At 42.1% G+C, this 15,785-nt stretch overlaps 1 protein-coding gene across 6 annotated transcripts in view; it reads right to left on the minus strand.

Moving 5' to 3' along the window:
• LOC148386091 (ryanodine receptor 1-like) overlaps positions 1-15,785 on the minus strand; it is a 33,268-nt gene that overhangs the window by 2,416 nt on the left and 15,067 nt on the right. The window contains exons 57-97 of one of the 6 annotated variants that reach the window (XM_088397586.1): positions 15,642-15,717; positions 15,427-15,550; positions 15,142-15,257; positions 15,015-15,082; positions 14,822-14,943; positions 14,653-14,702; positions 14,519-14,579; positions 14,315-14,441; positions 14,118-14,229; positions 13,942-14,023; positions 13,738-13,868; positions 13,330-13,650; positions 12,984-13,224; positions 12,796-12,883; positions 12,625-12,717; positions 12,420-12,434; positions 10,132-10,302; positions 10,004-10,063; positions 9,797-9,931; positions 9,607-9,719; positions 9,436-9,532; positions 9,254-9,363; positions 9,123-9,174; positions 8,958-9,050; positions 7,461-7,560; positions 7,307-7,386; positions 7,156-7,232; positions 7,015-7,088; positions 5,968-5,985; positions 5,404-5,484; positions 5,237-5,325; positions 5,013-5,141; positions 4,824-4,928; positions 3,280-3,312; positions 2,688-2,769; positions 1,298-2,616; positions 1,142-1,224; positions 792-948; positions 577-663; positions 225-494; positions 16-146 (exon numbers count right to left, since the gene is read on the minus strand). In XM_088397586.1, coding sequence (XP_088253712.1) covers positions 16-146; positions 225-494; positions 577-663; positions 792-948; positions 1,142-1,224; positions 1,298-2,616; positions 2,688-2,769; positions 3,280-3,312; positions 4,824-4,928; positions 5,013-5,141; positions 5,237-5,325; positions 5,404-5,484; positions 5,968-5,985; positions 7,015-7,088; positions 7,156-7,232; positions 7,307-7,386; positions 7,461-7,560; positions 8,958-9,050; positions 9,123-9,174; positions 9,254-9,363; positions 9,436-9,532; positions 9,607-9,719; positions 9,797-9,931; positions 10,004-10,063; positions 10,132-10,302; positions 12,420-12,434; positions 12,625-12,717; positions 12,796-12,883; positions 12,984-13,224; positions 13,330-13,650; positions 13,738-13,868; positions 13,942-14,023; positions 14,118-14,229; positions 14,315-14,441; positions 14,519-14,579; positions 14,653-14,702; positions 14,822-14,943; positions 15,015-15,082; positions 15,142-15,257; positions 15,427-15,550; positions 15,642-15,717 — 5,573 coding nt within the window. The remainder of the gene's footprint in view (positions 1-15; positions 147-224; positions 495-576; positions 664-791; positions 949-1,141; positions 1,225-1,297; positions 2,617-2,687; positions 2,770-3,279; positions 3,313-4,823; positions 4,929-5,012; positions 5,142-5,236; positions 5,326-5,403; positions 5,485-5,967; positions 5,986-7,014; positions 7,089-7,155; positions 7,233-7,306; positions 7,387-7,460; positions 7,561-8,957; positions 9,051-9,122; positions 9,175-9,253; positions 9,364-9,435; positions 9,533-9,606; positions 9,720-9,796; positions 9,932-10,003; positions 10,064-10,131; positions 10,303-12,419; positions 12,435-12,624; positions 12,718-12,795; positions 12,884-12,983; positions 13,225-13,329; positions 13,651-13,737; positions 13,869-13,941; positions 14,024-14,117; positions 14,230-14,314; positions 14,442-14,518; positions 14,580-14,652; positions 14,703-14,821; positions 14,944-15,014; positions 15,083-15,141; positions 15,258-15,426; positions 15,551-15,641; positions 15,718-15,785) is intronic. The other 5 variants (XM_088397592.1, XM_088397587.1, XM_088397589.1 and 2 more) reach the window with 5 other exon arrangements.

Raw genomic sequence — 15,785 nt, forward strand, 5'->3', positions numbered from 1 at the left:
TGCTTTCCAGCATACGGCGTATTTAGAACCAATCGATCCCACTGGCCCTTGATGTCTTCATCTTCGGGCTGCTCAGTAATGTAGAGCCCGTCAAACTCTAGCTTCCTTGCAAGTTCCTTTTCCCGTTTAAAGATCACCAGTGGAATCTGAAATAGAAAGAAAAAAAGCAAAAATGGAATCATTCCGTGGCATCAAATCGAAGACAGCAGCTGAGTTGCGCCTACTTTGAGGCAGTTGTAGCCAATAATGCAGATGAAGGAGATGACGGTGTGCAGAATGGCGAGGAAGGACAATGTAGGCTGCATGTAGCCGGTGCTCTCCTCTAAATAGTAATACAGTGGCACGTCTTCCTCATCCTCTTCCCCATCGCTCATTCCAGATCCGTCGCCTTCATCTCCAGAACCCTCAAATAGACCAGAGCCTTCGAAGAACCCACTTCCCTCCGCCAGACCCGATCCCTCCATGTCTTCGTCCTCGGGCGGGCTTTCAGACACCTGCGCCGGGCAAACAATGTTTTTATATTTACAGCTTTTTAAGAAAATCATCTGAATCGTTACAAAAACTCAATGAACTCACCTTGTAGAAGAGCAGAATGAAGTTCAATGCAAAAGCGAGGAAGAGAGCCAGAAATCGCAGGTTGTAGAAGTTTCTGGAAAGGTAGTTCTATGAAGGGGAGAGAAAAGTTGAATTAGCCATCCATCCATTTTCCGCGCCAAAACAGAACAATATATCAATCAATATGATTAAATAATGAAGATGCGCCTATCAATGATAAAAAATTAAAAAATCACCATGAATTTATTCCTCTGTGTTTCCAGCTCGGTCCAGATTTGGAATCCCCCTCCTTTCTTGGGCTTCTTCTCCTTTTTCACAGCAGATTTCTTGGGTTCATCATCTTCTTTGCCACGACTCTCAGGTTCTTTCTCTGCTTTCTCTCCATTTTCAACACTAAAAACACAGAACTGTGATTATTTCCATCATCCATTTTTTTATAATTTCCATCATCCATTTCTTTAAATTTGTTAGCATTTCCTTGTTGTGTAGTGTGATACAAACACAAATGGATATAAAATGGGGTCCAATTTAATTAGAGTGATTGATTTTCATGGAAGTGTGGAGACAATGAAATGTAACACTATACTCGGCCTTCTCTGGTTCTGGGGGGGCTTCCTCAACAGGCGCCGGTTCTGGAGGCTTCTGGCTGCCATCGGCTTCTTCTGGCTGCTGTGATAGAAGACAAGACTAGTCAGAAATCTTTCCAGGGCTTTAACATTCATTGATAAAAGCACCAACCAACCATTTTCCTCTTTGTTATGGGCGTTCCTTCAGGGGTTGGCGGCTCAACCGGGGCCTCGACCCCCATGTCACCAAGACCGCCAGGGGCATCGATACCAGGAATCCTTCCTCCTTCCTTCTCCTGGGTATCCTCCTCTTCCTCTTCCCCACTACCGGTTTCTCCAGTGTCAGTAACCCCGCCCGTGTCTTGCTCCTCCCCTACTCCGGGTTCCCCCGGTCCATCGCCGTGCACGTCATCCTGCGTCGGATCCGGCATGCTGGCCAAAATCTCTGTCACCGTGATATTTTTAGCTCCCTCCACTAAACCGCCTCCGAACAGGGCGTGCCAGATGATCATAAAGAAACCTTTGCACACGTTGTAGATGAAGTGCAGGATGCTCATGAGGATGGTCCAGAAGAAGGTGGATAAGCCCACCACAATTTCTTTCAAGGTCATCTTCCTCACTCGGCGATATTGCCGGCGGAGATTACGGAAGGTGAAAATGCTGAAGAAACTCAACACGCTGTTGATGAAGTCCACAAAGGCCGAGCTGGACTCCGGCGGTGCTTCCTCGCCATTAGCCTCCTCTTCTCCCGCTCCAACAGCTGCTCCTGTCCCTCCCTCCCCTGCTTGTTCCTCTCCCTCCTCCTCCTCCTCGCCTTTCTCCTCTTCCTCCTGCTCAGAAATCTGCGAGGCGATATTCATCTCAAAGATGGTGTCCTCGCAGAAGTTGACAAACATCTCCATCTTCTCTGACTCTCCGCCCTCGTTGACGACGTCAAAGATGAACTGCCGCTTGGACTCTCGGACCTGAGGCATCTCCCACTGTCTGCGGTTGACCTCGCTGATCTCAAAGTAGATGCGCTCAATCTTGCGACTGGCGCCCATGATCTCGATCCGGCCCAGGAAGGGGCGGAAGTAATTCAGCACGCTCTCGGCTTGTTCCAGGAAGTTCTGCAGCCGGGTGTCATGGGGAACGTGCTCAGACAGGTTGGTGAGGAGCACGGCGATGTTGAACCCAATGTCTTTGGCGGGCTCCTGGAAGCGACTGGCATATTCCTCGTAGTTGATCATATCGTTTTCATCTGCCTCCGAGCAAGACAGAAGGAATTGGATCTCAGAAGGTGTGTACTGCTTCTGGCTGTCCATGGCCTTCTGAAAGTCCTTCTTGGAGATAAGCCCCCGAGGGTCCGTGATGTAATCTTGGAAGGCGTCGGAAGCCACAATGTCTTTCAGTTTGAGGAACATGTCGAAGAACTTTAAGATCATCTCCACGTTGCTGGATGACTCCACAAGCATGTCCACCATCTGACGGGCAATGGTGCCATTCACCACGTTCCCTGAGTGACCCAACAGAACAAAGATTTGACAAATGCATGACTAAACTGAAAAAAGAAAAAGTACTATTTACCCTCCAAGAGCGAAAGCAACATGACCACCATGTCTTTCTGCAGGTCCAGAAGCTCCTTTAGCAGACCAATCTGGCTCGAATCCTGCAATCATACAAAAATAGGCTACATCTTTTTCTAACACATAAATGAGAATTATGGAAGGAGATGCAGCCACTGGGAAGGGAGAAGCAAAAACAAAAGGTAGAAATCCTCCACAGTTATTATGAAGAATTATCTGACGATAAAAGTGCCCCATTGCTGAAGGAGTAAAAATATTTGCCGCACTCAAGTGGAGTTAAGGTCAAAGAAGACGCCACAACATCACAGCACAAATAAAAAGCATTGTCCAGCAGGTTAATATAGACACGTCCAATGATGACATAAATGCAAAGCTTGTTAAATTGGGAACACACACCGAGCGAATATTTCATTAAAATGTGTCTTCCAACAGTAGAAAAATAAAATGTATTAAAAACGTAGACTGGAAGAGTGGTGGTTAAAAGTCAGTCATTTTCTCGGGGAGGTTTGTAGTTGCCTGCTTTGTTCTCCTAAATTGTTATACGAATCACAGAAAATGCAACAAGCAATTATTTGTTTACAATCATGACAAACCTCAGTGTATGTTACGTATTCTCTGTTGTGTTCCTAAGAAAACATACGTTGGTGAATGCCACATTTGTCTAGAAAAGTGCGTCAGTGGGACTTGATTTAGTCTTGTGTGATGGTTCTTGAAAACCTTTGAGGAATGTCCGTCAACCACCACTCAAGACTTTATGATCTGCAGTGCAACATGCGTTCTGCAGGTGATACATTTATAATTGGAGGGAAAAGCGATAGTTCTAATAAATGGTGCTTAATTGTATTAAAAGCTTAAAATTCCACAAAGATCCCTTTTTATAAAGCAGGTGTATAAAAAAAAAACAGTCTGAGAAGTGAAACTGATGCGGCAGAATAAAACAACACATGATATAAAAAGTGAATACATACTTTACATGTAGAAGACGATCTAAATAACCAATAAATATATTCAGTTTTTCAGAAAGTAAAACATTCTAGTGCATAGAAAAAAAGTAAAAAAAAAATATATATATATATATATGTGTATATATATATATGGAAAAAATAAATATATATGTATATATTTATATAAATATAATATATATATAGTATATATTTTGAATTATAGAATGGAACAATAATCGCCACAATGTACAGTTTAATTCCTAACATCATTGCTGCTACTTGAATTACTGGTTGAATTTAAAGGTTACAAAGTACGTATGTATGTTAAAAAATTTCAGCACATCAAATAATGGACTGCAAAACACAGGAGTGCAGAGTCATCTTGTTCTTGAAGTCATGTAAAAAAATTCAGAATGAGTCAAGAAACTATTGAAATGAAAAAATCATGAAAAAATTGCATCTCTTTTGAAAATTGGATTATTTTTAAAAATAAGCGAAAATTTTCATGAAGTCCTTATTTGCAGTTGCAAAAAAAAGAAACACAGGAACATGATGGAAAATGCTATTTTAGGTTTGAATCTTAAAATATGTAAATACGCTAGATTAAAATAAGCTAAAATCCTGTTTGTTTAATTAATAACATCAACAATGGCTGCAATGGTTGTATTCAAGTGACCCTTTGACAGCCATGAGAGTGTGACAGTGAGCTGCATGCACAACAAGATGCTGACACTTAAGCAGTTAAATGCAATATATACAGCCATCATTGATTTTATTATTTATTCTTGAGCAAGTACTAACTAATCATTTTAATCTACGTTTAGTCATACAGACATCTGCCGAGCTTGGGTTTGTCGTACTTTGAAAGCTCTAGCCTAGCAAACAACCACTAGCAGCACACAGAACACGTGACACACCATCCTGCCATATGATCGAGGTACTTGTGGGCACAATATTAAGTACACTTGACAAAAATAATGAGATATTATCCAAGAGCTAGATCAAAAATACTGGATTTACGAAAAGGAGACCATTTTGGAAGCATGAGAAACATTATATCATAAACATTACAGGCAGAATTTCAAGATGCATCTTGGGTACTCATACTGGCATTGGTCAGAAAAAAAGTGAGCAACCTTCATTTCTACGAAGAGCAAGTATTTCATAACAGCGAAAGAGTGACAAGAGCATACCTGAGCCAATTTCATCATCATGTGAGCAAAGACGTGGAGGAAGCCTACGATGGCGTCCCACAGCCTGCTGTGGGCCAGGGACTGCTGGTTACCAGTGCACGGGCCCTGACGAGAGAAAGCTTCACTTTACACAAAGGAGGCGCAAAAAAAAAAAGGTTGCGAATGAGTTTTTTTTTTTTTTGGTTTAACCTGAATATATTCAGTTAGACTGTTAAAAATCTGTTTGGCGACTGTCATTGCTTTGGAGAAATTCTTCTTTCCTGGCTCATCAATGATATCCTTGCCAGAGTAGTACCAATAGAAGTCACTAATTGATTCCTTCACAGAGAGAGAAGAAAAATACATAACAATGACATCTCATGAAATTTCTTGATTTAAAAATAAAAAGTCAAACGTATTTTATATTTTGAAACCTGGAGTCTGAGCAGGTAATCGACTGTACAGATGATGATGTTAATAGTTGTTGTGCTTCCTATTTGTGTCCTTAAGTAATTCTGAAAGTCTGCAAACAGGATGCGGGATATTTTAATAACACCTCACAATGCTGTAATAATAACAAAGGAACATTTCCCACGCTCACCGTTATTGTGACCTTCGCAGAGCAGCTGCAAGAAGCGGAAGAGGTCACAGGTGAACTCGTCATCTGCCATGACCTTCTCATCTAAATCAGAGAAAGGATATTTTGAAGTTGAGCTTTTCCTGGAATGTACGGCAAGCTAAGAATGCGGTTTGAACCAAAAAAGTGATTGACAATGTGTACGTGAAGTCAACGACATTGCTACTCGTGATGCAACGAGTTCTCACTTGGTAGGAAATTGTCATTGAATTTTCATTGAAATCATTGAATTGTAAGAAATGTTGTCATCATTTAGAAACTGTATCGCAATATTGGATCATTTGTACACCAGCTTTAAAAGCCCGTTTTGGTTCTGCTCAAAATCCTATGAACCTGTCATGAGAACCCGTACCAGGAAGTAGTTAGGTGTCACCCGCAGAACAAATGCTACACAAACTCAACCAGATGTTAGCATGAACACAGAAGGGTGCAAGCTGTAAACATGAGCGACATCCATTCAATCATCTCGAATGCAGTGTGAGGGAGAAGGGGGAGGGGGGTGGGGTCGATGGAGAAACGATGATTTACCCCGATCTGCGCTCAACTCTGAGGACCATGAAAGGACGGACAGGGGAGAGGCGGCAGTGATGGTGGGGATAGGGAGAGAGGATCAATGTGGAGATGAGGAGGAGGGAGATCAACAACAATCCCACGACATTTTGAAATCAAATCCCACGATTTGATGAGAAGTCAACTGCAGGTGAGGACTAGCAGAAAAACTATGACAAAACAACCCCAAAAATATTGAATTCATTAACACTTATTCAAGTGTTAATGATATTTTCTTTTAGGTTAGGTAAAAAATCATTCAATTAACGAAGATTCGGTAAATTGAATGCCACATGATGTCCATGTGTGTTGGTTTTTTAATATGGTTTGATGGAGTTGCACAGATTTTGCAATGTCCTTATATGAAAAAAAAATAATCATGTGCACGGCATTGATGTAAGATGATTACGGGCTTAACCTGCGGTGTAAACTTGTGCATCATTTGAATGGAGCTTCGACTGAGATGCTTGCTGGATATTTTTTATTATTTTTTTTTTTTTATGCGACTAAGCATGTTATGTAAGTCAGAATTCAGCCTCATTGGGAAATTCCATGAGTAAATTGAATATCTAACTAGCAGTGTTTGATTATTGGCCATTTTAGTCATGTTTTTTTTTCTTTAATTTCTTATGGATTTGAAGTTTTGCAGATAAATTTCAAATTCAATTTGGCATCCAAAGATGATCAAATGGGCGTACCATTAGGGAGAGAAACACTTTTCCTTTGTGCAAAAAAAAAAAATAATTCTCTGGCACTTACAACCAAAAAGTGAATATTAGCTTTACAAAGGCAGATTTTCCTTCTTTTTTTTTTAAATATTTTTTTTAAAAAACATGCTGTATCAGATGTCATTAGAAAGTCCAGTTGTTCTTCATGACTCATGCCATGGGCATGTACTACATTTGTTTCCATCCCTCCACACAACACTACGGTGCATAATTCTGCTGTCAATTTTTTAGACAGTATATTCTTCATGGAGATTTGCCTCCTTGACAAAAATGCAATTAGGAGGAGAAGGAGACTTACTGCTGCCCTCCTCTGAGACCATGCCCAGGCCCTCAGCTTTGTTCTGCCTCTCAAAAGCATTCAGATCCAGGACACTGTGGACAATATGAGAAAAGTATGCCTACAATCTGAACACTGATGAAAAATGATTTGCATTCAAACCTGCATGTTTGCATCAAGGCTTGGACACTTAAAAAGAAGCCAACGTCTTTTTTATCCCTCAGGTACTCCAGCATTTTCTGAGAACGAGCAACAAAAAGTGCAGATTTGAATGAATTCAATGAGGTGATGTTGAATGTAAAGAAGAGCTTACCCGTTGAACCTCACTATTTCCACCATTAAGAATGGAGATACCCAATTTGAGGGTTGTAGACACCATCGGGCCTGTCTCGCCTACATGAGCAAATCATGAGCTTAGCATTGTGAATCAACATTCGGTAAGAAAGGGACGGGCAGAGGTGGTCCACCTTTGCAGGCGCTGATCATCTGCAGGACCATCTCTGCGGCTCCACGATTGTGAAGCCTGGACTGCTGGTAAAGCAGTCTTTGTTTCTCCATTTCTTTCTCCTGTAGCCGACAACATGATGAATATGTGCCACTTGGAAGAATTGCACATTTGGAATGTAAATGGATAGAAATAGTTTATTGTTCAGAGCGGGGCCTTCAAATTTCCATATAATCATTCACGGAGTTAAAATTCATTCTATCCATTTAGATTCTTGCAACAACTCACATTCTTTCATTCAAGCCCCTATGCGATCTAAATTTAAGTGAAAAGAAATTAGAATGGCTGTTCAAGATATAGTTCTGATTCTTTCACACACAACCTCTCAACTCACTTGATTAGTGGTGGAGTCACAACACTACTTGTTCACGTTTGCTGGCTGGAGCAAGCGTTAGACTACAGGCAGCAATGGCAGCCACAAAGCTTGCAGCTTTTTTATCCCAACAGCATCGACAAGAGCTGCAATCCCTCTGTGTCGGAGATATTTCCTTGGCTTTTAGTGATGTGCCTTTGTTTGGAATAATCAGGTAAGCTCGAATTATTTTTTTTGGGTGGGTGGAGGAATAGAATTAAAAAAAAAATGGTTTGGTCCACTTGCATTCTGAAGAATGTCATTGAAATATCAAAAATGGCCATTGAATGAATATCTCTGAATCAGAAGAGACATTCCTCTCTTCAGCCACATCACAAATCAAGGTGGAGCATCCTAAAGCTCCCCCGCATGGCACGGCAACCAACCCAACCTCCCGCCACCCACGTATGCCTAATCGCGCTTTACCCGCTATGTGTCACGCTGTACTCGCTTTTCGCCTCCGTCCATCCGTCGCGTACCTGACGACGATCTCGCCCGTCTTGGCTATGTGCGTGAATGTTTTAGCTCTTCAAATGCTTCTGCACTGTAGTCTGTCAGTAGGCTATGTAAGTGGGGAAGGGGGGGAGACGCTGATCAGCAGCATTCGGTTAGCAAAGATGGAGGTTAGGAAGGTGGAGGTCATTACATGAAGTCATGGGGAAAAGACAAGAGCGACAGAGAGAAGAATGAGCCAGCAAAAAACTTTGCTTCCTAGTGCTGATTTGACATTGTGTCATTTAGATGAGATCATTTTCATAAGTATCGTTAGATTGGTGTTAAATTGACATTCAATTGGATTATATCTAATTAGACCCAAACCAGATTGAATAGCTCATAAAAAAATGTCTTGCTTTGCTGAGTTATTCTAAGAAAACTAAATTGAGGTGCAAACATCTGGCTTGGTGGATTTGTCATTATTTCCTACAAAAGCAGATGAAAATGAATGAAGTACAACAAACAAACGAGGGAGGGAGAGAGAGAGAAAGAGAGCGAGAGCAGAGGGACGGTGGTGGTGGTGAAATGACGTCGTGAAGATGAGAGCACTCGATGCGTCGAGAGCTACCGCTCGGTTGTGTTCCTGGTCCCCAGCCCCTCGCCGCCCATTACCAGTTCTGACTGTCGCACCTCAAAGGACATCTCATCCTCAAATTCTTCCACCATTTCCTCTCCTCCTTCTTCTTCCTCATCAATATGGCAACTCTACAAAAAGAGGGAGGGAAAAAAAGTCAGTTGGATTCGACGCTATTTAAATCACCTTCTCTAAGGACTCACTTTTGCCATAATATCTGCATATGCCATATAAAGATGATCTGTGTCTAATTTACTGAAAGAAGAGAAGACACCAGAAGAAAATAAGTGTTGGCATGTTTTGATATGTTTGAACCACATTTCACTGCTGAAACCTCTTTTCGGTGAGAGCCGTGCGACTGAAATGCAGAATAAGTTGGTGGAGGGGATCCGGCTTGGTTTCTTTCTCCTCTTCTTCATCTCCTTCTTCTTGCTCCATTGCTTTCTGAAACGCAGAGATGACAGCTGAGTAAAGGGACAAAAAAAAAAATTCCTGTCAAAATGAGCTGGCACTCACAGACAAGTCATCTATCATTCTGTCTTCAAATGCGTAACCCTCGGTGTGAAGCCAGTTGCGCTTGTAACCTTCAAGGAACATGTTAGAAGCTCTGTGCCTGCGATGACAAAACACGTGAGGTGTGGCGATTGAATCACATTAGATTGCACAGAGGTAGCAAAACTTGAAGACCTTGGGATGTTGTATAACGGCGTCATCCTGAAGCAAGCTACAACAGCCCGGCGTCTCTGCTTGGACAACAATTTATGCCACACCATCTTCTTGGATTTAAATGGATGCTCCGTCTATAGAAGAAACAAACGTGGACATGAAGCAAATCAGATGTTCTCACGGAAATTAGCGCCAGGAAAAAATTGCTCACCACTTCGAGGTGGTAGAGGACGGCGGAGACCTCCTGTACCCTCTTGACCACTTTCTCTGCCGCATCAGCATCCTCTGCTTTTCCCGCCATTTCTTTATAAAGCGCCATCTGCCAGCGCATGGATGGATTGTCCACCTACACGCAACGACATCACTATTTAGAAAACCTCCTTGAGTGTTGAACATTAAAACATGCGTGGGATGAGACCTTCCCCTGCAGGTGGAGATTATTCTGCAGGAACTCTCGAACTTCTTCATCAGTATCTCTCTGTGTGATAAAAAAAACACTTTGTTTTTATTCAAAGCTGGTTGTGTGATCATATCTCATTGTAGTACCAAAGAATATCGAATCTTGGCCAAGCTGATGAGCTCCTGGTCGGCAGGAGAGCACATGTTGAGACCGATGGGGAGCATCTTCTTTAAAGCGGCCACAATGAGCGAAGTCTGCACCGAGTAGCGGTCCCCACGTTTTTTCTTCTTGGTACGCTCGGCATCCGAGCCTCCGCCCTGACACAAAGCACAAGCAAGTATTCACAGCATCTCATAACGTGCCACAACCAAAACTCTAGAGTTGACCAAAGACCGAGCGATAATCACGCTCCTGCTGAATAGCGTTCAAAGATCAGCATCTTCTTTATCTTGAACCCTGGAAATAGCTATGAAGGTGGAAATGTGTAGAAAAAAAATTCTCTGAGCTGGTAAGTAGAGGGTGTGGTGGAAGTGTGCATGGAGGGCAACGTGAGGGTCTCGCTGGTGTGCGCGTTAAATGAGTTTTATACAAATGGGTTGAGAAAGCGTGCAGTGAAAACCATTCTTCAAATCTTGAGCAAGATGATTCGTATGGAAGAAAGTGAAGCTATTAAACGTTAGCCGCTTCAGATCAAAACACAATGAAATTAATGAATTAGTTGCAGACTGTTAATAGGACAGAGCTGGTCCCCGTGCTTGCCTCCTGCACTCCTTTCCTGTTGTCATGTTCAGTCCTTTAGATGAATGCTCTTCATTCATGAGAGGGGGAGTAAATATGATTTTATTGGGTTATGTATTGGACGTTAACTAGCATGAACAGCAATTTTATTGATTTATTTTAGTCATGCTGGAGCTAAATAACAATGAGTAAATAAATATTTGCTAATGTGTAAAGAAACATTTTGGAATTTGAATTCTAAAGCTTTAGTGGTGCCCAATTATAATTGAGTTTAAAACTACGGTGCCTCTACCATCGTCTTTGTTTCAAACTATATTAAGAAATTGTTTTATGAGAAGGCTTTCGTTACTTTTGTACCTAAGGAGGAACAGTGCACTTTTGGAAACAATACAATTCTTGAGAGTGTCAATCAAACCAAAACTAAACTATTCTTGTAAAGGCAGAATTTTTGACAGGGCTTGACATATTTATATGAATGATTAAGTTGTCATATGTTATGGGAACAGGTTGCAAAGCGTTCCGGGTAAAAAAATTTAGACATTAAGTGTGAATTAATGTATTGGTTAAAATCATGGCCATTTGGAGCACATTCTAACATGGCAACCCCAAAGCTTTAGCTACTGATAGGTCATGTTAAGCCTCAGATGTGTTAGTGGGTTTTACATACTTGAGTATTTTGAAGGAAAATAAACCATGAGGCTCCATGGCTTTTCCAGGTAGGAGAGAAGAAAGAGCACAGAGAAGTAAGAAGGGCCGTCAAGGACAGAATTCAAGATTAGTTCACACACACAATTGAAATGCTGTTCAGTTACAAACCCAATTCATTTTTTTTTTGTATGTCCTTGACAACCCCTCCAAGACAAGTCTACTATCATCTTCTAGTGGTAGAAAGCAGCAGTACACAAGCTACAGGTCAACCTGCCAGCTAGGAAAGGAAACGAGACATTCTACAAGATTCCAAGTGGACTATGATTAACAGAGAGCAAACTGACAGCATGATGGCACTGTGCTCTCACTGCCAGCGTGGGCTTAGTGCAAAGTTCAGTGCCATGAGCCCAAGTCTACAGCTGAGTACTTTCATCAAGCGCCCCCGGACTCCCCCCCCTCGCACACTGGCAGGACTGGGCAAGGCTCTGCCCTGATGTCCGGTGTGATCCTTCGTGTCTTACGAGTTGAGAAAACGGAATGGATAGTGTGTTTTGTTTACCTTGGCAAGATGGAGATGGTTTTAAATGAAACCAAACCTGAGCTAGCCTTGCGAAGGATGTTCCGCTGCATGTGTAATAATAAAATCAAATCTGTATTTATAGCAATGACAAAATCTCAGCTGACAAAGTGGACACAGCTGCCTGTGCTGAAAAAAGGGGCCACAACATGTCAGGCCTTGTCCTATGAAATGTCGATGTTACTCTATATGTGCACATACATATATATACTTCTACACTATATTAACAAAAGTATTGGAACACATTATGGTGCCATTATGTTTGAAGAGAGTAAACTAAGGGATTTCATCAAACCACTGCTAAGTGTGTGTGTATCAATACTCTAATTCATATCAATGTGCAGGAGAGTGTATTTGTTATAACTCTGTGTGGATCCAATGTGCCAGTGTGCTGGGGAGGTTGATGAAAAGCGCCCCCAAAGTGAGGTGCCATGCGGTCAGCACAGCGGTCGTGCAGGAACAAGGTCTAACCTCTGAGTCCCCGCCCTGGAAAACCCAGCCGCAACCCAACAGATGAGGACAAAAGGGACAACCAAAGAGAGAATATTGTTAACATAACTGCTTTTGCTGCCAAATAGCTATTTGAAATCAAACCTTTAGAGGTAAAAAAAAAAAAAATTGCACAACTGGATCTGTCTCACTTGCACTGACAAAAAGTTGCTCTGCATCAACTCACCTTACTCATTTTGCTCTTGCTGTCAGCGGTGAGGAATGACATGTTATTGATCTCATTCATCACCACAAAGTTCTGCTCTTCCCGCTTGAAGTTCTGCAGCAGCATTCGAGAATTTCAATAACACATTGATACAAACGGCTTTTGAAGTCAAAAAGTGTGTACTGCACCCACGTGAGATTTCGACCAGAATATGAAGACCTCTCCGACCATGCGGAAGAGTTCCTCGGCATCTGGGTCCGGGCAGGTAAGCCATCTTGCTCTGCGACAGAAGAAAATACTTCAAGCCTCTCTTCAAAAGTGAGCCGAAAATCCCAATAAGACTTGGTTCTGATCTGGATCGACACTTGCTAACCACGTACCTGTTGTTGTCCACATAGCGGATGAGGAGCGGGTACAGGGCGTAAAGATCTCGGCAGAGGACGGCAAACTCGTCCCGTATGGTGCCATCTTCCTCGTCACCTTCTGATTTGCCCTCCATTCGCAGATGGTCTTCCTCGGCCACCACCTTGGACGTGCGTTTTTTTAGCTTCTCCATGGTCGGGATGAAATGGGATTTGAGCATCTCTGGTTTGGCCCGACTCACGATGGGCTGTGAAAACACTGGAAAGGGTGTCACCTCAAGAAATGAGTATACACTCATCGAATAATTAAATTCCACATGATTGTTTATGTTGCCAATCAGTAGAATTTAAAAAAGTGACTCACCAGCCAACCTCTTCATCCAGGAGGCTTCATCAATCCCCAGATTGTTGACCACGATTTTCATGATGCTGCCCAGCAACTGATTGAGGTGTTCTGAGGTAACTGCGGTGCAGAGCTGGGCCTCCATCTCAGGGAAGTTCTCCAGCCCTCGTTCCCACCAACGAGGCAGGTAGTTGCACAGCATGGGTAAGGTGATTTCAATCACGTGAGGCATCTCCGTATACCGAGCGCCCGACTCCGCCAAGTCCCCGATCTCCTTCAGAAGAGAATCTAGCTCTGGGATATCTGGACAAAGCTCCTGGACTTCATTAGGGAGGCCCAAAACTTTTGAATTCATGGGAGAAGGATTCAAAAAAAATATGTCAATTTGTTATTTTGGATGATGAAACATATCCAGTTGAGCAAACTCACTGGCTCTTTCTCTGGGGGTTTTTGTGGTGTACACAGAGAAAGCGTTGAACTCATTTAGATGCGGCTCCAAGTAGGCCACCGGCATAGCTGCTGCCAAGTGAGCCAAACATTCTCCAAGAGCTGGCCTCTGTCTGTAAATATAAACGACTAGCTTCTGTAAAGTCCGCCGAGGTCCAATCGTACTTTGTGGAGTTCTACCGTTACCTCTCAACGTGCGGATTCTTGACCGTCCCGAGGGAGTAGATGCTACACATGATGCGGTAGCATGACATCTGCAGGTCATCCACTGTGTGTCAAAACAGATGGCAATGATGTAACAATAAAAGTGTAGGAAGAAAATAAAATGAAAAATAAAATGTGAAAGATAGAAAATAACTCACACATGACATCATCTCCAAAGAGATGCTGGGCGATGTGATCAAACAGGGAAGTGAGGACTGGAAGCAGGGCAATGGTTGTGTAGTTAATGTTCTGGGACACGCCTTTCACTTGCTAAAAAGAAAACACACCAGAGTAGACGGAAAAGCTATAATCTGACATCCAATATTTTGTTTGGTTTGGTGCATGGGTTCATTACCTGATTGCCTTTTGATACTTTCCCCAGTTTAAGGTTTTCCACCATCTTCTCAATATCATCAGCAGCGCTCTCAAAAAATGACCGCAACCCCGCTTTCACAATCTCAGGGCCGGACTTCATGACAGTCCTAAATCAAACAAAAATTGTTAACGAGAAGAACAATAAATAATATCTACTGAGTGCATGTTTATAAATCCACTTAACCTCGCATCCAATGACCGGGCCAGAATGTGAAGACAGTTAACAATGGCCGATGCGTCCGTTCCTGCACACAAGTAGAAATAAATTGACTTTTGCATCACGATATCAAGTTTTCTGGGGGCAAACTCTCAGCTTACCAAAAAGAGAAACTCTGTGTCTCACCAGAGCAGACATTTTACAGAAGATACTGAGGAGGAGGAGGAAAGCAAGGTAGGATACGAATGAAAGGGAAGAAGAAAAAGAAAGAACAATGCAAAAACAGGGAAAGCGTGGAAATGAATAGAAGGCGTGGAGGAGACACGTCACCTTGCAATCATCTCCTTCTCCTTGTTGGATGAATGGCCACCACTACCCAGGACTTTAGCAGGTGTGGATAAAAAGTAGAGGCAGTGGTTTTTGAAATACTGGTTGATCAGAGGCATCAGGATCTGAAATAGTGACGCAAGGCTATTAAGACAAGTTGAAAATATTGTCGACCCTAGATGCCAATTGTTCACACCTTTGCAAAGAATTTAATTTCCTGTTCATGGGGGGACTTTTCCACTCGTCCACTGCTCACTACCGCCTCTGTAAAGCACATTGAATTATTAGGTTAGAGAATATTTTCTTAATGATTTTCAAGTTACCGAGGTGAGCAATAAACTCCTGGGCGATTTCCATCCACTTCAACAGTTTTTGCAGGAAGCCGTAAGCAAATCTTTTCTCGATGGATGAAATGTCAGATTCCATATCCTTCAGGCCCCTGAAGAGAAATAAATTGGCATCAGCAAAAAAAAAAAAAAAAAAAAATGCTTTGTTTTCATTGTTCTATGAAAAATATTGGATTCTAGTCATGGTTGCCTTGTTTGAATATGTTCTGCCAGGGCAAGACCAAATATTTTTAATAATACATAAATCAAATCTGCATGTACCTTGTGACAGCATATCCATTCAACTGTAGGAACTTAAGTAGCTCATAAGCTTTCTCTCGATCTCTCGCCTTCTCTTTTGCCGTCAGGGTATCATATGGCACCAGAAGAGGATGTGTTCCACCGCCTGCCAAAAAAAAAAAAAAAAAAAAAAAAGAACTCAGTCCCTTAAAGAAAACCAAAAAAAAAATAAAAAGCATCCTCTCACTGTGTCTTACCTTTAGCTTGAAGCTCCATCTTTTTCTTCCTGCCCCAAGTGTTATGGTAATTTTCCGCCAACTGCTCAGCCATAGACTAAACAGATTTTTTTTTTTTAATTAAAACTTCATGATTGCTTTAAAGTTAAGATGATTTTAGTCCAT

Source organism: Syngnathus floridae, chromosome 15, assembly GCF_059516105.1.
Source record: "Syngnathus floridae isolate MCC-2025c chromosome 15, RoL_Sflo_1.0, whole genome shotgun sequence".
In the NCBI taxonomy this organism is placed as follows: Eukaryota; Metazoa; Chordata; class Actinopteri; order Syngnathiformes; family Syngnathidae; genus Syngnathus; species Syngnathus floridae.